Source organism: Bubalus bubalis, chromosome 5, assembly GCF_019923935.1.
Source record: "Bubalus bubalis isolate 160015118507 breed Murrah chromosome 5, NDDB_SH_1, whole genome shotgun sequence".
Lineage (NCBI taxonomy): Eukaryota > Metazoa > Chordata > Mammalia > Artiodactyla > Bovidae > Bubalus > Bubalus bubalis.
The window spans coordinates 128838712-128860063 of NC_059161.1; the positions used below are offsets into that span (position 1 = coordinate 128838712).

The window sequence follows — 21352 nt, forward strand, 5'->3', positions numbered from 1 at the left end:
TTCTACAGACCAGAAATGTAAGCAGAGAGGCGGCTGGCATGGATTCAGGGCAAAGGGCAGAAGGGCCTGCGGAGTCCTCAGAGATGGCTTAAGCTCCATTTGTTTTGTGTTCTTTGCATTTTAACTACTTTCCCTTGAAGCCTTAGTACTTGTATTTAATTCCCTGGTAGCTCAGCTGGTAAAGAATCTGCCTGCAATGCAGGAGACCCTGGTTCAATTCCTGGGTCGGGAAGTTCCCCTGGAGAAGGGATGGGCTATTCTTGGGCTTCCCTGGTAGCTCAGATGGCAAAGAATCCACTCACAATGCTGGAGACCTGGTTTCAATCCCTGGGTCAGGAAGATTCCCTGGAGAAGGAAATGGCAACCCGCTCCAGTATTCTGGAGAATCCCATGGACAGGGGAGCCTGGTGGGCTAAAGTCCATGGGGTTGCAGACTTGGACACAACTGAGTGACTAAGCATGCATTGAGGACGGAAAGAAAAAGGAACCCTCTTACACTGCTGGAAGGAATGTAAAAGGGTGCCTCAGCTACAGTCCATGGGGTCCCAAAGCATTGGACACGACTGAGTGACTAAGCACAACCAATCAGATCATTTCTTAAGCCTGGAGATTCAGACTCATGCAGACAGTTTTCCTGTTTAAGAGGGCCCACTTCCTGTCTCATCTATAACCTCCGGGGAAACCAAGGCCAGGGAGGTGCAGGGTGTATCTTAAGTCAGAGGGCCGGGGTGATGGGCGGAGCAAGGTGCTGTCCGTTGGGGCGCAGGGGGAGGTGGGAGCGTTTCCGGGGTCGCCCCTCCCAGCCCCCCGACGCTGACTCTCCTTCCAGAACCTGGTCATGTTCATGAGCGACTTTGTGGACTGGGTCATCCCCGACATCCCCAAGGACATCAGCCAGCAGATCCACAAAGAGAAGGTGCTCATGGTGGAGCTGTTCATGCGGGAGGAGCAGGGCAAGCAGCAGCTGCTGGACACGTGGATGGAGAAGGACCGGAAGAAGGCGGAGCCCTGCAACAACCACAGCCCCGCCCCCGCCGCCCCGCCCCCGCCCCCGCCCCCGCCCCTGGAAGGCCCTGACTTCCCCGGAGGCTCCCTGTAGCCGCTGGGCAGCCCCAGCCACGCGCGCACTCTCCATCCCGGGCAGGCGGCTTCTCACACCCACCTGGCCCCCGGGCTCCTGGGTTTGTGGCAAACCTGGAAAACCGCCTTGTAGTAGGACAGTGTTTCTCCATCTTTTTCTAGTTTGTTTTGTTTTCTCTTGTTTTTGCACAAAACCATTATGCAGGGAATCCTGTTTAGTGTTCAGCGTTAATCAAAATGATTGCTGGGGACAGGGTGGCATGCAGCAGATGCGGGTGTTTTGTGGACGCGATGCTTGGAGTGTGGGGTCTCCTTGGCAGTTGGGAGGTGAGCCCCCAGAAGTCATCTTCTTTAAACCCTCCTGATGCCTTAAGAAAGATGAGGTGGCATTCCAAGGCATCGGGCAAAAACTGATGAGAGATTTGAGGGCAAACAGAGAAATGGATGAGGGATGACGATGTTGACACCCGTTCCAAACGACGTCACTTGTCTCTAGGTCGAAAGAGTCAGATTGTTTCATCGCCTTTTCCTTCCACGGGTTCAGAAACCGAGACGCTGCTCAAAATGAAAGGTGCCCTGGCTGTGTGACTTGGACGGCCCGGGAGCCCCGGCTTCCCTCTGAGAGAATCAGCAGGGTGCAGGCATCTGAGTAAGCAGCGACGGGCACCTCTGGGGTCCCCACCGTCAGCCATGCACCTCCCCCCACCGCAGTGAAAGAGGAAATGGTATTTCTCAGCTGGTGTCTGACCCTGAGACCCCGTGAACAGTACAGGCTTCTCTGTCCATGGAATTCTCCAGGCAAGAATACTGGAGTGGGTTGCCGTTCTCTTCTTCAGGGGATCTTCCCGACCCAGGGATCGAACCTGGGTCTCCTGCATCGCAGGCAGATTCTTGACCATCTAAGCCTCCAGGGAAGCCCACAGGGTGACAGAAAAATGAGCAGTGAGAGATTGTGACCTCGGAGGCGTTTCTGCAGACAGCTTCAGGGTTTCAAGAAGTCTTAAGGCTTCCAGGGGTACTCTTGCAGCTTCAGCGTATTTATTGGGTTTTTTTGTTTTTTTAAATCAGTTCTACAGTGGATGTAAGGGTTTTTCCTCTGTAGCTCAAAGGTGGAAGGCGTTCATTTTATTAGCTAACCAAATATCATTGAGAGGAATTTAAACTACTGTTACTACCAAAGATTTTTATTAATAAAGGCTTCTATTTTGGTAACACTTCTCTATATTTTTACTTACAGGAATGTTACTGTTGGAAATTATCATTTTAAAAAACTTGTAAAAACAAACCTCCATAGCTGATAGGAATGGTCTCAACTTGCAGCCCCGTTATACTAACGATGATCTGAAGTTTCTCAAGCACGCAGAGAAACGTAAGAGAAACGTTCCAGCAAAGGGAGGGGCTAAAACACGAACATGTTTGTCTTGAACATGTGGTTGGTGAGCGCGGACATGCCCGTAAGCTGTGGATTAGGAGGGACGTCCGCAGGTGTCATAGCTTTTTGTTCTTTGCTAAAATCATGCCATCTGATGCTTCTGCTTTCTCTTGTACAGTAAGTAGTTTGAAATGGGGTTTTTGTATATAAACATTGTATTAAAAATGAGGTGATTACCGAATATCCTTTTATGGAAACCATTTCTTTTTTAAAAAGTGAATGTACACAGATACACAAAGACTGAACATGCATCTGAATAAATTTGTATACATGACATCTTCCTTCGAAACACTGTCCACGTGACTTCTGCCCCCAGAAACTCAAGGGGCCAACCTCAGAGTCCCCTCGTGATTGAACGTGCAAACTCAGGGAACTCGTAAGCCTCCATTTCCTCGACGCAGGACACGGGACCCATTCTGATGTTCTTGGGACTTTGTCCGAGAGTATGTGCATATGTCTGGCTGTGTGGGTCTGTGCGTGCACGTGTGATTGTGCCTGTGTATGTGTCTCTGTTGCTTTGTCTACACCTATGCACAACTGAAGCCAGAAGGAGAAGGGGGTGGCAGAGGAAGAGATGGTTAGATGTCATCACTGACTCACTGGACATGAGTCCGAGCAAAGTCCGGGAGATGGTGAAGGACAGGGGAGCCTGGCGTGCTGCAGCGGGTCACAAGGAGCTGGACACGACCGAGGGACCGAGCAACAACAGTGCACGCGCGCACACGTATGTGGCGGGGTCGACACACCTTTCCAGCCGCCTCTTCCGTGATCCCCAGATCCTGACCCTGGTCCCGCCAACCCAACAGAGTAGTACTGAAGATTTTGTGGACCTAAAATTGCCCCCAAACCTTTAGGGGAGCATCCCAGCATTGCCAGTGTGTTTTCCTTTTTCCTATTGATTTACTTATCTCACTAGGGCTCTGTTGTGGCGTGTGGACTCTTAGTTGCAGCATGTGGGGTCCAGCTCCCTGACCAGGGATCAAACCCCGGCCCCCTCCACTGGGAGCGTGGAGTCTTAGCCACTGGGCCACCAGGGAAGTCCCGCCCGTGTTTTCATTTGGGCGAATGGGGACACCTTTTCTTTAACCCATCACTTATAATCCCCATCGTTTCTTGAAAGAAAGACTCTCTTTTGCATCCAAACAGCAGTGAGGCCTCAACCCGCAGGCCTGCAGGGCACCCCTGGAGCTGTTGTGTCCCCAAAGAAGTCTCAGCAAACCCGAGCCCAAGAGGCCCTGGCTGCCCCGCCATCAAGAGCATCCTTCTAAAGCTTGAGGGTGGCTCCCAGGGCCAGCATTGGCCCTCCCCTCTCATGGGGCCTCCCAGGGGCCTGAGAGGCTCACAGGGGACCTTTAGCCCCTCCAGGTTGTGAGGAAACGTCGTTGTCTCAGAGTGGGGCGGTGACCCGCCGCCCCCCGCCAAGAGCACAGGGCTCCCTGACAGCCAGAGCTTACAGACACGCATCCCTGCAATGTTCAAGAAGCAGCCGTGAGCAAGGCAGACACAGCCCCGTCCCTCAGGGGCGACTTCTTGCAGCAGGCGTCAGATGCGGAGCGAGAAAATGCACCCCAGCACAGGATCGTCTCAGAGGAAGGAAGGGGTGCTGATGAAAATATAACAGGGGTGTGGCTGAGGGTCACTCAGAGTGACCGAGTTGAGCAGGAAGGCCCCCAGAGTCTGAGCAGGGAGGAGCCGGAATGTAAAAGCCTGGAGAAAGGCCAGCGGTTCCAGCAGCAGCGGCAGGCACAAACGCCCTCAGGCAGCGGTGCGCTGGGCGGGTTTGTAGGAGCAGCGAGAAGTTCGTCATGTCTGGGGGGCGCAGGGCGGGAGGCGAGGAATCAGGAAGCAGCACACACCAGCCACCCCCCTGCCTGCCCCGGCTCCTGAGGACTTTGACCTTGGCTGGAAGTCCACGGCAGAGGCTGGCGGCCTCCACCAGGGCAGGGATGGAGCTGACTCACACAACTCAAGGTCTTGGTGGTGTTGGGTGGAGACTGCAGAGGGGTTGGGAGCCAGGGAGGAGAGATGCAGAAATTCAGGTGAGCAATGTAGGCCTTGGACAAAGGTGGGAGGAGGTGGGGGGTGGGGGTGGGGGAGCCACCAGATTAACTTCACAAAGACCTGGGCTCTGGCAGCAAAACGACCCCCAGAGATGAGCAGGGCAGATGACACCGTCGTTTCACAGACGGGCACAGTGGGGCCCAGACAGGGTCAGCGCTCCGCTCTGGTCTCGCTGCAAGCTGGCCCCACAGGCGCCCCTTGGACCCAGGACCCTGGCACCTGGCGCCGAACAGTTTCTGCTCCTGGTCCCTGGAGTGGAGTGGCAGGAGCACGGCAGGGCTGAGCCCCAAGCACAGACAGTGAAGGACTGGGGCTCATGGGGGCCTGAGGCCCGGGGCAGGGTCCCTCATGCCAGTGATTGACCCTGAAGGTGAAGGCCGCCTTGAGCTGTGACCAGCCTAAGACACCTCTGTTTTGTTCAGTGCTCATTAAATCTTAGTTAATTTAATATATAAAAAGGGCTTCCCTGGTGGCTCAGACGGTAAAGAGTGCCTGCAATGCAGGAGACCCAGCTTTGATCCCTGGGTCGGGAAGATCCCTTGGAGAAGGAAATGGCAATGCACTCCAGGATTCTAGCCTGGAGAATCCCATGGACAGAGGAGCCTGGCAGCCCACAGTCCATGGAGTCACAAAGAGTCGGACACGACTGAGTGACTGATGTTTTCACTTTTCAGTATACAGAAAACTGCACAAATCTTGAGTATACACTCAACTGTGTAAATTCAACTGTGTTTTGTGCCACAAAACACACACACCTCTGTAATCAGCACCCCAGAAGCCTCCCTTGGTGCTCCCTTCTGGTCACCCCTCCTCACCCAACTGTGTCCCTGGTCCCTACCCACCATCCTGACTTCAGCAGCTGGTTTGAAAGAGGAGAATGAAAAAGTTGGCTTAAAGCTCAACATTCAGAAAACTAAGATCATGGCATCCGGTCCCATCACTTCACTGCAAATGGATGGGGAAACAGTGGCAGACTTTATTTTTGGGGGCTCCAAAATCACTGCAGATGGTAATTGCAGCCAGGAAATTAAAAGATGTTTGCTCCTTGGAAGAAAAGCTATGACCAACCTAGACAGCATATTAAAAAGCAGAGACATTACTTTGCCAATAAAGGTCCATCTAGTCAAAGCTATGGTTCTTCCAATAGTCACATATGGATGTGACAGCTGGACTATAAAGAAGGCTGAGCGCCGAAGAATTAATGCTTTTGAACTATGGTGTTGGAGAAGACTCTTGAGAGTCCCATGGACTGCAAGGAGATCAAATCAGTCCATCCTAAAGGAAATCAGTCCTGAATATTCATTGGAAGGACTGATGCTGAAGCTGAAACTCCAACTTTGGCCACCTGATGTGAAGAACTGACTCATTGGAAAAGACCCTGATGCTGGGAAAGATTGAAGGAGGGAGAAGGGGACGACAGAGGATGAGATGGTTCGATGGCATCACTGACTCGATGGACATGAGTTTGAGTAAACTCCGAGAGTTGGTGATGGACAGGGAGGCCTGGCCTGCAGCAGTCCATGGGATCGACTGAGGAACTGGACTGAATTGAACCCAATTTGCCTGGTTTCACTTGTGGGTGGCTGCTGCCCTCTGCTGGCTGCCTGTGGGAGCTGCACTTGGGGATGGACAAGAGCCAGCTCTTGAGGCCTTGTGTTGGTTATCTGTTTGCTGCCCTGCAAATGACCATGAACTTAGTGACTTAGTACAACAACGTACTGTCTTACAGTTCTGTAAGCCAGACTTCTGACACAGGCCTCACAGAGCTAAGATGAAGGTGTGGGCGAGGGTGCACCCTTCCCACCAACTCCAGCCACGGCAGCCAGTCTTTCTCCCGCAGCTGTCTCTCCAGCTCGCCGCTCATGAGGACCTGGCTTGGCTTGAGTTTCTGGGATGATCCAGGGTGACCTCCCCCCACCTCAGAGTCCTTCATCTTCATCACACCTGCAAAGTCGTTCCCGCCACGTAAGTTGACTTATTCACAAAGTCCGGGAACTGGAATCGGACACCTTGGGGCCATTGTTCTGTCCACCATGTACCCCCGCCCCCAGGGAAAAAACTAACTGCCTCCAAGCAAAGCCCACAGTCCCCAGATATCTATGGAAAGGCTTCATCAGGAATGAGAGAGATCAAAACAAACAGGAGGAGGAGGACCCTGGGGGGACACTGAGATGACACAGAAAAGAAAGAAAAGCAACTCTGTTCATCATCCTTGGGAGTAAAGACCAATGTGCATGGGAGTCCCAGGTGGCGCAGTGGTAAGGAATCTGCCGGCCAGTTTAGGAGACACGTGTTCGATCCCTGGGTCAGGAGGATTCCCTGGAGAAGGGAATGGCAACCCACTCCAGTGTTCTTGCCTGGAGAATCCCATGGACAGAGGAGCCTGGGGGGCCATGGTCCATGGTCTTACAAAAGAGTCAGACGTGGCTGAGTGCGCGCAGGTAGCAGCAGCTCATGCGTTTTCAGTGCGGTGCAGTGCTCCACCCTGTGAGTGAAACTCAACCAACTGCCACTCATTACGTGTGCTTTGGTGGTAAACTTATTGCAATTACAAGTTACACTGCTGAGATCTCCCTGCAGGAGCCGGTCACTGCAGTAGTTCGTCTAGGGCAGTGGGTGCTCGTCTGCGAATGGCTCACAAGCTGGGAGTGACTTGCATATTTGAAATGGTCGGGGGAGGGGAAGAATATCTGTAACATGAGACTGTCACATGGAATTCAAATTTCAGTATCTACAAATAAATTATTATTGGAACATAAAAAAAGACCAGTGTGCCTCCAAGAAACCAGAAAAAGGTGCTATTTTCTTTCTTTTTTAAAAAAGGCAATGCTAATGAAAGGAAAATACAAAAACTAGACTTCACCAAAATTTAAAATTTGATGGGGGGGGGGGGGGTCGGAGGATACCCAACTGAATGAAATGGCAATTCAGAAAATGGGAGAAAATAATTACAGATCATATTTCTGATAATAGACATATCTGGAATATCCAAGGATCCCCTACAACTCAGCAACAGAAAGACCAGCAACCCAGTTAAAAGTGGACAGAGAGCTTGACTGGACATTTCTCCAAAGACGTACAAATGGTCAATAAGCTCATGAGATGCTCAACATCACTGGTTACCAGGGAACCAGAAATCACACCCACAAGATACCACTGCACGCCCCCTGGGATGCCTAGGATCCCAAACCAGAAAATGATGAGACCTGATGAGGGTGTGGAGAAGGTGGAACCCTACTGCTTTGCTGGTAGAAATGTAAACTGGTTCGACCACCATGGCAAAGGCTTTGATGCTTTCTCAGAAAAATGAAACAGAGTGACCGTATGATCCAGTAATTTCACTTCTGGGTACATAAACAAAAGAATCTGGAGCAGGGACTCACCCTGGTATACTCATGTTCCCCTACGGCTTCACAGGGACTTCCCGATGATCAGTTCACAGAGGAGGAGAAGGCTAAGGCGTGGTTTACGCGTGGTTTCACGTGACACACTGACACCCGCAAAGGTGGACGGTCACAGCACTGCAGCCCCTCTCTGGGGCATCCCGGAGGGACAGCGGAGAAGGAGAGAGCCTCCCAGTGGGCAGAGCTTCAGTCAGAACACCTGAAGGAGTGAGAAGAGGTCTGGGAGAGTTGGGGAGAGTTGTCCCAGGAGCTATTTGACATCTATAGACACATCACCCGATGACACAATTTTTCAAGGATCCATGAAACATTTACCGAGACAGACCACATGCTGGGCCTTTAAACAAGCTCAACAAGTTTGAAAGAATTGAAACCATCCAGAGCGTGTTCTCTGACTGTAATGGAATCAAACTATAATAGGCACCAATGACAGAAACTCATGCTGAGTCACTGCTCAGTCGTGTCCGACTCTGTGACACCATGGACTGGGGCCAGCCAGGCTCCTCTGTCCATAGTGTTTTCCAGGCAAGAATACTGGGGTGGGTTGCCATTTCCTCCCCCAGAGGATCTTCCCGACCCAGGGACTGAACTCACTTCTCCTGCATTGGCAGGTGGGTTCTTTACCAGTGAACCAACTGGGAAACCCTAATGACAGAAAGGCAACGGGCAAATCTCTAAACCCAAGTAAATGATGCAGCACAATTCCAGATAAACCTGGGTCAAAGAGAAAGCCTCAGAGGAAAGAAAAAGACATAGAAATAAAGGAAAATAAAAACACAGCATCTCAAAATTTGTAGGACACAGCTAAAAGCAATGTTGAAAATGCTTATCTTAGAAATGAATGACCTACATGCTTATCTCGAGAAACTAGAATGAAAAAAAAAAGGCAAAATAAATCCAAAGCAAGGAGAGGGAAATAAAATAGCCAAGACAAGGCAAAATATGAAATAAAAATAGGGAAAGGGGGAAGAGAGAAAAATCGTTGAAACAAAAAACTAGTTCATTGCAAGTAAATAAAATTGATAAAACAAGACAGAGAAACATACAGAGAGAAGATGCAAATCACCAATTTCAGTAATGAAATGGAGGATTCGTTACAGATCTTGTAGCCATTAAAAGGATAACGCTACAGAGTGAATATGTGCATGCTAAGTCGCTTCAGTCACGTCCCACTCTGTGACTCAATGGACTGTAGCCTGCCAGGCTCCTCTGTCCACAGGGATTCTCCAGGCAAGAATACGGGAGTGGGTTGCCATGCCCTGCTCCAGAGGATCTTCCCAACCCAGGGATCGAACCCATGTCTCCTGTGGTTCCTGCATTGCAGGTGGATTCTTTACTGCTGAGCCACCGGGGAAGACACAGACTGAATGTATCCCTCCAAAATTCATGTTGAAACTCTACCCTCCCACCTTGTGATGGTGTTTGAAGGGGGGGCCCCCATGATGAGATTAATGCCCTTAAAAACATCTGGAGAGAACTTGCTTCCCTCTCTGTTTTTCTCCACGTGAGACTACAGTGAGAGCTCCGATCTGCTCTCTGGCACAGGCCCTCACAAGACCCCAAGCCTGCCGACAACCTGCTCACGGATTTCCTGCTTCCAGGTTCCTGAGAAGTAATTTCTGTTGTGTATAATCCACCCAGTCGATCAGTTCAGTTCAGTTGCTCAATCGTATCCCACTCTTTGCGACCCCATGGATTGCAGCACGCCAGGCCTCCCTGTCTATCACCAACTCCCAGAGCTTGCTCAAACTCATGTCCATCGAGTCGGTGATGCCATCCAACCATCTCATCCTCTGTCGTCCCCTTCTCCTCCTGCCTTCAATCTTTCCCAGCATCAGGGAATGAGTTAGTTCTTTGCATCAGGTGGCCAAAGTATTGGAGTTTCAGCTTCAGCATCAGTCCTTCCGATGACTATTCAGGACTGATTTCCTTTAGGATGGACTGGTTTGATCTCCTTGCAGGCCAAGGGACTGTCAAGAATCTCCTCCAGCACCACAGTTCAAAAGCATCAATTCTTCACTGCTCAGCTTTCTTTATGGTCCAACTATCACATCCAAACATGAGTACTGGAAAAACCATAGCTTTGACTAGACGGACTTTTGTTGGCAAAGTAATGTCTCTGCTTTTTAATATGTTGTCTAGGTTGGTTATAGCCTTTCTTCCAAGGAGCAAGCATATTTTAATTTCCTGGCTGCAGTTACCATCTGCAGTGATTTGGGAGCCCAAGAAAATAAAGTCTCTTACTATTTCCATTGTTTCCCCATCTATTTGCCATGAAATGATGGGACCAGATGCCATGATCTAAGTTTTTTTGAATGTTTTAAGCCAACTTTTTCACCCTCCTCTTCCACTTTCATCAAGAGGCTCTTTAGTTCCTCTTCACTTTCTGCCATAAGGGTGGTGTCATCTGCATATCTGAGGTTATTGATATTTCTCCTGGCAATCTTGATTCCAGCTGTGCTTCATCCAGTCTGGAATTTGCATGATGTACTCTGCATATAAGTTAAATCAGCAAGGTGACAGTATACAGCCTTGACATACTCCTTTCCCAATTTGGAACCAGTCCGTTGTTCCATGTCACTTCTAACTGCTGCTTTTTGAGCTGCGTGCAGGTTTCTCGGGGAACCCGTGGCACTTTGCTACAGCAGCAGTAATGGACTAAGACATAAAACAGGGCTCTACAAATCCCTATGTGCATAAATTCTAAGGCTTTAGAAAAACGGACCGATCCTCAAAACTGCACAAACCACCAAAACCCAATCAAGATGAAAAAGACAATTTGAGTAGCCTTGTAACTGTCAAATCCATAAAAGTAAAATCTGACAAACTGGGCCTCATCAAAAGTTAAATTCTGGACTTTCCTGGTGACTCAGTGGATAAGGATCCACCTGGTCAATCCCTGGTCCAGGAAGATTCCACTTGCCTGGGAGCAAATAAGCCCATGAGCTGCACAGGCCACACCTGCTGAAGCCCACACATCGCAGAGCCTGGGCTCCTCAGCGAGAGAAGCCCGAGCACCACAGCTAGAGAGCAGCCCGTGCTCACCGCAGCTAGAGAAGAGCCCACACAGCAATGAAGACTCAGCACAGCCCCCAAATCCATAAAAGTTAAATTTTTGTTTTGTGAAATATCTTGTAAGGAAGATGAAAAGATAAGCTACCCAGCAGGTCGTTGTTGGTTATCCATTGTGAATATAGCAGGGTGTACGTGAGATTCCCAAAGCCCCTAACCATCCCTTCCCCCTCAGCAACCATAGTCTATGCGCCTCTTTCTGTTTCCATGGCTCTACATGTTGTGTGCCAGCCTGGATGGGAGGACGGTCTGGGGGAGAATGGATCCATGTATGGCTGAGTCTCTTCGCTGTCCGCCTAAAACGACCACAACATTGTTGATCCGCTATGTGTACACTTTTAGTGGCTCAGTCATGTCCGACTGTTTGCGACTCTATGGACTGTCGCCTGGACTGCAACACGTGGAGGCTCTGCAGGGGAGACAGGCAGAAAACAGAGGAGGAAGGAAAATGTGTAGTGAGTCGAGGAATGCCGCGTGCAAGGGAAGGGGAGCGCTGCGGCAGGGGTGCGGCAGGGGGAGCGTGCTTAAACCCGGCAGGGGTGCGGCAGGGGGAGCGTGCTTAAACCAGACTTGGACCGCCTCCTACCCCAGCCTCCTCCCCTAGCTCCGCCGCGTCTCCCTTACGATCAGACCGCCGGGGCCTCGGACCTTGCTCTTCTTTCAGCTCTCCCTCCGCTGGTGACCGCATCCTGTAGGTGGGGAAACAGAGCCAATCGGATGGATAGAGACAAGTGAGAAGCTTTATTCTAAGACTGGCTCACATGACAGTCATGGCGGCCAGGAAGTCCACCGTCTGCCATCCGCAAGCTGGGAACCAGAATGGCTGGTGGGTAATTCAGTCTAAAGGCCTGATAATGGGGGTGGGGGGCCGCGGGGCAATGGTGCTCCAGTGGAGATGGAATCCTTCCTTCCTCTGCCTTTCATCTTACTGGGATGACGCCCACCTGAACTGGGGAGGGTCACTCGCTTTTCTTAGACAATTCAAATGCTAATCTCTTCTAGAAGCACCCTCACAGGAACACCCAGAAATAATATTTTACCAGATCCCTGGGCAGCCCTTAGCCTAGTCAGGTTAACACATGATTAACCATCACAAGCAACATCTATTTGCAGGATACTTCAAATTCACGGGCTTCCCTGGTGACTCAGACAGTAAAGAATCTGCCTGCAGTGGAGGAGGCCTGGGTTTGATCCCTGGGTCAGGAAGATCCCCCGGAGAGGGAATGGCAACCCACTCCAGTATGCTTGCCTGAAGAATTCCATGAGCAGAGGAGACTGGTGGGCTACAGTCCATGGGATTGCAAAGAGTCAGACAGGACTGAGTGACTTTCACTCTCCCAAATTCACATCTCCTGCCCAGATTTCTGTCCCAAACCCTGGCCCCGTGCATCCCATTGTCCGTGAACATGTCTAACAGGTTCTCCTGGGCTCGGGTAGTCGTCGGGCAGCCACAGTGAGCAGCAACTGGAAGTGGGATCTTGGTTCCCTGGGAATCAAACGCAGACCACGGCAGTGAGAGCGCCAGACCCTAATGTTAGACCACCAGGAGCTAGCGGCCAGCAGCAGGGCCCTGGTGCCTGCCTGCTCAAAGAAAGCACTCAGCAAAGAGATGAAAGCAGTGAGCAGGGAAACTGTTCATTATGGGAGAAGATCCATGTAGAGAAATACGAGCAGACTGAGAGGCAGATGCACACCTTGGGGTGGTTTAAATTCTTAACTGAAGAACTGACTGCTTTTGATCCAGCCAGTCCATCCTGAAGGCAATCAGCCCTGGATATTCATTGGAAGGGCTGTCGCTGAAGCTGAAGCTCCAATACTTTGGCCACCTGATGCGAAGAGCCAACTCATTGGAAAAGACCCTGATGCTGGGAAAGACTGAAGGCAGAAGGAGAAGGGGACGACAGAGGATGAGATGGCTGGATGGCATCACTGACTCAATGGACATGAGTTTGAATAAGCTCCGGGAGTTGGTGATGGACAGGGAGGCCTGGCTGCTGTAGTCCATGGGGTTCCAAAGAGTCGGACACAGCTGAGCGACTGAAAAACAACAAATCACTTACATGGGGGAAGTTCTTCTGGGCTCCTCTGGCCGATCATCTTGCTTGTCTGGCCCTGAGTCCTACCTTGTCTGATGCAGGGTCCTCCCCTGTGTGCATGCCCATCTTTTAGCCAAGGTGGATTCCAGCGCAAGAGTCTCTGGGGATTTGATAGAACATATTATGGCCTAGCATCCCCTCCCTTGAGGGCCCTTTCTGTGCGTGTATAGTCTGGAGGGTCTCCTTGACCCCAAGAATGAGAAGTATGTGGTCTCTTCATCTCTTCCCTACGCAGGGCTCAGCCCCTTGCTGTTCCTGCCATTCCCATCATCTTAAAGTGTCCACAGGAGACAAAGCCCGGCTGCTCATCCTGTTCCTGTTATTACGTCTGTTTTTCAAATGTAAACAGGAGGCTAGAGGTAAATGTCTAAACTGGGACCCGTCTATCTCCTGCCTCAAACCCACCCACACCTTCCCCAGGTGAGCTAATAGACATTCCACCCTTCAGACCTGACGAGCATCCTCAATGCTCCTCGTTTACATGCACCCCAGATCAAAAGAAAGACGCTGACCTCTCATCCCCTCCACTGCACCTGGTCCAAGAACCTTCACCTCTCATCTGGATTATTGAGGTGTCCCTTGGATTCTACCTAGTGATTCTATAGAAATGTAGCTCAGAGCTCACAGTAGCATTATTCACAACGACAAAAAAGGCAGAAAAAAACTGAAAGGTGCACCCACTGATGAGGGAACAGACACAGGTGACCCACCCGCAGGACAGGATGCTGCTGACCAACAAAAAATGACTTTCCAACAAATGACGCTGAGGCTTCCCTGATGGCTCGCTGGTAAAGAATCTGCCTGCAATGCAGGAGACTCAGAGTCAGTCCCTGGGTCCGGAAGATCCCCTGGAGAAGGAAATGGCAACCCACTCCAGTATTCATGCCTGGAGAATCCCATGGACAGAGGAGCCTGGAGGGCTACAGTCCACAGGGTCACAAAAGAGTCAGACACGACTTAGTGACTAAACAGCAAGAACAAGAAAACCAGTTGTTTTGCTGAAAGTTTTGTTTTAGGTTCAAAAGATTGATTAACAAAAGAAACCACTCGTTACGCACAAGTAAACAATTTCAATTTTTATATAGAGTTTTGGCTTAATCTCAATATATGGTCATTAAAAGAAAAGAAATAGAAACAATAGAGAGAGGAAACACATACATCACCAAATTGGGCCAACAACCTACATCCAGACTTGAACAGTGCTGGGAAGTCCCTCATTAAAAGCAATTTGGAGTCCCAACTGGGAAAAGGTCCTGGGCAGTGTCTATCCCATGGATGAGACTTCAAATTCCAGTGAGGGGGGCTCCCGCTTATAATCCCACTCAGTAAACGGATGTCGTCATCAGTCTGCTGCAAAAATGCACCTCTGGTTTTACTTAAACTTTTTTAGAATATGGTTTGTTTCACCTTGTGAGTCATAGGATTTCATTAGACCCTGGGGGGTTGGCCAAACCCTCAGGGGCTCAAGAGATTCCAGGACCCACTCCCTTTCTTACCTAAGGGCCACCTGATTTGCTGTGCTTGCGTGCAGGCACAGAATCTGGGCAGTATCCGGGCAGGTCAGGAGCAGTTCAGAGGCCTGGTCTCCTACTTCCGAAGCCTGAACAAGACTTTAATTTCCCTAATACCAGTGGTTAAGAATCCGCTGCCAATGCGGGGGACTTGGGTTCAATCACCGATTTGGGAAGATCCCATGAGCCGCAGGGCAACTAAGCCCATGTGCTTCAACTACTGAAGCCCATGTGCCTAATTTTTGTGTTAGCCACTCTGTCGTGTCCAACTCTTTGCGACCCCATGGACTATAGCCTACCAGGCTCCTCTCTATGGAATTCTCCAAGCAAGAATACTGGAGTGGGTTGCAATTCCCTTCTCCAGGGGATCTTTCCGACCCAGGGATCGAACCCTGGTCTCCAGCTTTGCATGTGAATTCCTTACCATGAGCCTAAAGCCTGCAACAAAGAGTAGCTCCCACTCGCAGCAACTAGAGAAAGCTCGTGCACGGCAGTGAAGACACAGCACAGCCAGAAATAAGTAAATAAAGTAAAAAGAGGGCTTCCTGGGTGGCACTTGAAGGGTAAAGAACCCACCTGCTGATGCAGGAGACGCAAGAAACGTAGGTCTTTATTCCTGGAGAGGGAAGATCCCCTCAGGGAGGAAAGGGCACCCCACTCCAGTATCCTTGCCTGGAAATTTTCATGGGCAGAGGAGCCTGGGGGGCTACAGTCCATGAGGCCTCAAAGAGTCGGACACAAGCGAGCGCGCGCACGATATAAAAAGGAACGAAGCACCGCCACAGGCGACAACGCGCACGGACCGTGAAGACGTCACGCTCAGTTACAGAAACCAGGCACAAAAGGCCCCGCAGAGTGCGCTTCCGCCGACATGAAACGTCCGTAATAGTCAAATCCAGACAGACGTCAACTAGCAGTTGCCAGAAGCTGGAGAAAGAGTGGGGGAGGTGGGAAGGAAGTGACTGCTGACAAGTACCTGGTTTCTACAAAGGTGATGAAAATATTCTAAATTTAGCTAATGGTAGGGGCTGCACAACATTATAAATATGCTGAAAACCACTGAATTGTACACGTTTTAAAATACTGATGCATCTATTTGTCTGAGTCAGGTCTAAGTTGCAGGAAGAGGGATCTTTGCTGCGTCATGTGGGATGTTTCCTGCCGGACTGCAAGCTCTCTAGTGGCAGCATGAAGGCTTAGTCACCTCCCTACATGTGGGATCTTAATTCTCCAACCAGGATTCCAACCAGCGTTCCCTGCGTTACAAGGCAGGCTCTTAACCACTGCACCACAAGCGAAGTCGCTGAATTATACACTTTAAAAGGGTGAGTTGCAGGGAATATGAATTATATCTCAATTTTCTTCCAAGATAACTCAGATGGCTTCAGGCTTCCACTCACCCTCTGCAGGGGCTTAGGGAAGGTAAAGCTAGGTTCTGACCTGGCTCCTCCTAATTCGCCCCCTCCCCTCACCAACCACCCCCTGCCTTCCCAGGTCTGCCCCAGCACCCTGCGCCCTCCTCGGTGCTTCTGCTCTTGTCGTGGGCCCGCCCTTACGGCCCCCACACCTCTCTACCTGTCCCCTCAAGCCTGCACATTGGGGCCTGCTCCAAAACCGCCTTCTCAACATGTAGAGACCCCCCACCTCCACACTCTCCATCCCATGCCCTTGGCCCCTGGCTCGCACTGACTTCTGGCTTAACTGCACTTTCTTACCTACTCCAGTATTCTTGCCTGGAAAATCCCATGGATGGAGAAGCCTGGTAGGCTACAGTCCATGGGGTCGCAAAGAGTGGGACAGGACTGAGCAACTTCACTTTCACTTTCTTATCTGCATGACGTAACCCTGTGCACCGCGCTGCAAGCTCCGGGCAGCGGGGCCTTCCGCACTGTGTTCCTGCATTTGTCTCCAGGACCTACTCCGTGGTACACAGTAGGCCTCAAGAAACGCTAGTGAGACTTCTACGCAATAACGACGATAACTTTAGAAATCAAGTTTTTATTAAATTTTAAAAACTAAATAAAGCTCTTAATAGTCTTTCCTGCACACAGATCTGCAGGGGGCACTGAAGGACATTTGTTGCTTAGTCGCTAAGTCCTGTCTGACTCTTTTGCGACCCCATGGACCGTGACGCCCCCAGGCTCCTCTGTCCACGGGATTTCCCAGGCAAGAACACTGGAGTGGGGTGCCATGTCCTTCTCCAGGGGATCTTCCCGACCCAGGGATCGAACCCGCCTCTCCAACATTGGGGCCGATTCTTTACCACTGAGCCACTAGGGAAGCCCAAACGACATGCATTTTCACGAATGTTAATAAATAAATTCACTTGTTATTAAGAGCACCCGCAGCGCAACGTTCCAAAGGAAACGGACGCCGAGTGCGCTCTGGGTTTAGGGGCTAGGACCCCTAAAGCTGCCGGTGCTCACAGGGAGAACGTAGTCAGTGCGCATGGACAGAGGTCTTCCGGGTCCCCGGTCAGGGGCGGCGCCTGGCGTCAGCCGGGAGCCTCCCGGGCGGAAATGGCTACGGTTGGGCTTGCAGCGCATGCGCGAGTCCCGGGCGTTACCGCGAGAGGGACCGGCCCGGCGGGATACTTTGGGCGACTGGCTGGCGGGTAGCAAAACGGCATTCGCCGCCACTAGGCCGAGCCGCGAAGCGTGCGTGAGGAGGCGCGTCCCGGCCCCCAGGGAGTCCCGCCGCCATGGACCCGTTCCTGGTGCTGCTGCACTCGGTGTCGGCCGGGCTCTCGAGCAGCGACCTGACCCAGCTCAAGTTCCTGTGCCAGAACCGCGTTAGCAAGAGGAAGCTGGAGCTCGCGCAGAGCGGCCTGGGCCTCTTCACCGTCCTGCTCGAGCAGAACGAGCTGAACGCCAAGCACACCGCGCTGCTGCGCGAGCTGCTCTGCTCCCTGCGGCGCGAGGACCTCCTGCTCCTCCTGGACGACTTCGAACGGGGCGCGGCGGGCGGGGCGGCGCCGGAGGACCGAGGTGGGGGCGAGGGCCGGGGGCCGGGGGCCGGGGTGCGGGCGCGAGGCGTGGGAGCCGGGCCGCGCCGGAGGAGTGGCGTGGGGGCGAAGGACGGGGAGCGGCGCCGGAGGGGCGAGGGGTGCCTGGGGCCCCTGTGGGGGTTGGCGGGGTCAGCTGTCGATCTTCCAGGCGCCCAGCCTTTTCCGGGTTCGGTTTCCGTGGGTTTTCCCTAAACAGCCCCGGGAGACGGGAACGTGCCCGCTTTGCGGACAGGAGAACCAAAGCTTAGAGAAGTTAACTTAGTCTAAGTTGCGGAGCGTGGACAACCACCGCCCCCCGCCCCATCCAGCCATCCAGCCTCAGTGCTTTCTCCTCCACCCCTCTCCCTCCGGGAAAAGCAGAAGTTATTGGACAGAAGAAGACGTTGCTGACCTCCCGGGCGGGACAGGGGTGAAGACTCCAGAAGAGCCTCGGCGGGAAGGACGGGTTGATAAGGCGCTGCTTTTGTATAAGGGTTAAGAGCGGACTCCGGCTGGCTCTGCCGCTCTGGCTGGCTGTGAGCTCAGGAAGTGACTTGCACTTACCTTCCCTGGGCCTCCATTTCCTGCTTTCTGCCAGTGGTCAGTAACACAGGTGCCCACCTCACGGGGCTGGAGGAGTTGGTACACAGGCTGACAGCGTAACAGGGGTTTGTGGCTGGAGATGAAGCTTTGCTTCCAAGAAGCATTTTGTCCTTACTCTCTACCCGCCTTCTGTTGTCTAGTCTGATCTCAGGAGTGACTTCTCAGCAGATGAGGACGTAGTAGCCAGAGACTGAAGACTGGGGTCAGTCAGGGCATCTTCCAGAGTAGCAAGTGGGCTGTTTAGGGCTGCCATAGAAATGACTGTGTCTCAGTGGCTTAAAGCAACAGAATCTGATGCTCTTAACGTTTCTTGGGCCAGTAGTCAGATCCAGGTGTCAGTAGGTTATGCTTGCTCTGAGAGCTCTAGGAGAGGGTCCTGCCTCCCTCTTCTGGTTGCTGGGGACTCCAGGCATTCCTTGGCTTGTGGCCACACCCCTCCAGTCTCTGCCTCAGTGACACATGGTCTTGTTGGTGGATTTAGGGCCCACTTGAATAATCTTAAGATGATACCCTCATCTCGAGATCCTCAGCTTACTCTCACATCTGCAAAGACCCTTTTCCAAGAAAGTTCCCATTCACAGTTCCAGAGATTTGACATGCGTGTACCTTTCAGGGCCCCCAATTCAGCCCCGTTGCAGGGTGGGATAGAGGCGCAACTCTACTCAGGCCTGATTGGCATCTCTATTATAAGACTCCCCAACCAGTAAGTCTTCAGAGCAGGCCGCGCCTCGTGGGTAGTGTTTCAGGGTATGGCTGGCTGGGTCAGCATGGAGCTTTCCCTGGCCCTTCTGCTGCAGGGTGGTGTCCGCCTCTGCGGAAGGGCCTTTCAGGTCCCTAGCACTTGGGTCAGCACCAGGAGGCCCATCAGCCAGTGTGCGGTTACCAGTTTTCTAAACACCTCCCCAGACCATGGGTTACCACTCTGCCCCCCTTTTCACCCACCAGACCTGCGGGCAGCAATGGAGATCATCTGTGATAACGTGGGGAAGGACTGGAGGAGGCTGGCTCGTCACCTCGGAGTATCTGACGTCAAGATCGAAGCCATTGAGGAGAAGTACCCCCGGAACCTGGCGGAGCAGGTGAGGGAGCTGCTGCGGGTCTGGAAGAACAGCACTAGGGAGAACGCAGCTGTGTCCTGCCTGGTGGGCGCGCTCCGGGGCTGCCAGCTGAATGTGGTGGCGGACCTCATCGAAGAGGACCAGCGGGCCCGGGCCCTCCAGAGTGGGAGCGCCGACCCTGGGTCCTTCGCAGCCTGGGACTCGGGCTCCGCTGCCCCGAGAGCCTCCTGACGACCCAGCGGCTCTTCTGCGGGGACCGAGGGCGGCTGCACGGTCCTGACCACGTCCCGTCCATGCCAGCCCTGTGAAGACTCAGGGAGGTGGCTGTGGGCCCGCGCTCCTCTGTGCCAGCCAGCCGTGTGTGCCATCGTCCCCATTAAACGAGCTCCTCCAGGAGGGCGTGTGGTGCTGTGCCCGGTACAAAGGAGGGGTCTGTGAAACCCAGTGCTCCCGGACACGAGAGGACCCGCAGTGTTGCGAAGCTGGAGGTCTTTGTGCTGGGGGCGCTGGGCTCCGGAGCCCATGTTTGGAACCCCTGCCCCCGCGCTTGCCAAAGGCTTGGAGGCTGGCGGTGCAGACCGTCTCCAGGGCAGGTGGCAGGGTGAGGCACGCCCTCACGGGGCTGGGAGGCGGCCCAGGCTCTCAGCACTCAGGGAGCGAGCCCCCTGCCATGGGGCCAGGCAGCGGGCGCTCGGCACGTGCTGGTTCTCAGACGAATCGTGACTCCAGTTCCACGATGGATTGCTAACAGTCACTTTTTCTGGTAACAGAAGTGGCAAGGGAGCTGAGTCCTCTGATTCTAAGGAGCACCTTTCTTCCTGCTCTTAAGGCGGTCCTGTTGAAGCAGGCGCCTTTGCAGGAGGCCTCCACGGGAGTTTCCTCTTCCCACGGACGATGATCTCATTTTACGGGTTCTCAGAAGTCCCGCTGTAGCCAATTTCAGTGTCCCTTGACGGTTCTCACAGGCCCAACCTGTAGGAGAGTGCCTGTGTTTCCCACCAGCTCCAGGGACCACTGCCAAGGCGGGTGTTAACCGCGGTGAGCCGTGATCTGCCACGGGGCAGCTCTCACCTGCTGTGGGCCCTGCCTCCCTGCAGGAGGCATCAGAGAGCCCCGCCTCATACCCTCTAGCTGTGACCTTGGGAAAGCTCCTGACGTCATGCCGTGCCACCTTGACCTTGGGTTGCCAAGACCCTAGCAGCACTCACCACCCGGCTGTGGGCCCAGCCTTCGGCAGATACTGACCACACCGGTCACTGCTGGGAGCTGAGCTGAGGCAGCAGACAAGACAGACGTGGCCCTTCTCGGTTGGCTCCGAAAGCCTGGCTGGGAGCACGGGCGTTAACCACGCATCACGAGTTTGGGAGCTGAGCCCATTCAGCCCCAGAGCCATGTGGCCCTGCCCAGGGTGATGTGCTGAAGAGGCTTTGGGTCAGGGCGAGTAACATCATCACCATCAGTAAAGGCGGGGCTTGGCCAGTGGGTTGCCTTGGGAAATGGGTGTTGTGGGAAATGTGCCCACGTGTCTTGACCAGAGGCAGACTACGAGATGGTGCCCATCCCTCTTGGTTTATGGCAGACGCTACTACCAATGAGTAAGGATACTGAGTATCCCGAGACCTGGCCTGCATCCTTGCGTGGTCCTCACACTGGGGAGGGACATCCCTCCGTCGCTCCAGGTGTTCTCACGGACCTTTGAACAACACGTGCTTACAGCACTCAGAGCTTTCCTTCACTTGGGCCCGGTGCTGCCGCTGCTCCCTCCCGTGCTGCGTCCTCGCGGGTGAAGCGCTGTCCCCCAGACACCGACATCTGGGGCTGCCCGCCTGCCCTGCATGGGGAGGCAGCTGGAACAGCCTCAGCAGACCTGTCATGTGACCTAATCACAGCTCAGGTCTGAGGTCGGAGCAGAGAAGCGCCTCCTCCAGGCACCGCTGTCGGCCTCCCCGGGGCCTGGAGGTGGCCTGCCCTGGCGCCTGTGGGCCACTGGGGCAAAGCCACAGAGCCTGGTGGCCGGCAGACCTGCACAGGACGCTGCCCCAGAAGGTG

The 21352-nt window shown here is 53.0% G+C and overlaps 2 protein-coding genes and 1 long non-coding RNA gene across 8 annotated transcripts in view; 2 read left to right on the forward strand and 1 right to left on the reverse strand.

Annotated features, from left to right (window-relative positions):
- The window catches only part of ANO1 (anoctamin 1), a 188311-nt gene extending 185618 nt beyond the window's left edge, over positions 1–2693 (forward strand). For all 6 annotated transcript variants that reach the window (XM_044943801.2, XM_044943800.2, XM_044943802.2 and 3 more), the window contains one exon: positions 830–2693. In XM_044943801.2, coding sequence (XP_044799736.2) covers positions 830–1099 — 270 coding nt within the window. In that variant the 3' untranslated portion in view covers positions 1100–2693. The remainder of the gene's footprint in view (positions 1–829) is intronic.
- An 8699-nt stretch (positions 2694–11392) lies between these two features.
- On the reverse strand, positions 11393–13868 carry LOC112585238. The gene is made up of 3 exons (XR_003109710.2): positions 13110–13868; positions 11674–11738; positions 11393–11458 (listed from the first exon to the last, which is right to left on the reverse strand). It is a non-coding gene; the product is annotated as an uncharacterized LOC112585238 (long non-coding RNA).
- A 3338-nt stretch (positions 13869–17206) lies between these two features.
- FADD (Fas associated via death domain) lies at positions 17207–19699 on the forward strand. The gene is made up of 2 exons (XM_006045073.3): positions 17207–17643; positions 19191–19699. Exons 1-2 carry the CDS (start codon positions 17358–17360, stop codon positions 19532–19534), a joined length of 630 nt encoding a protein of 209 aa, XP_006045135.3. The 5' UTR covers positions 17207–17357; the 3' UTR covers positions 19535–19699.
- Positions 19700–21352: the final 1653 nt, after the last annotated feature.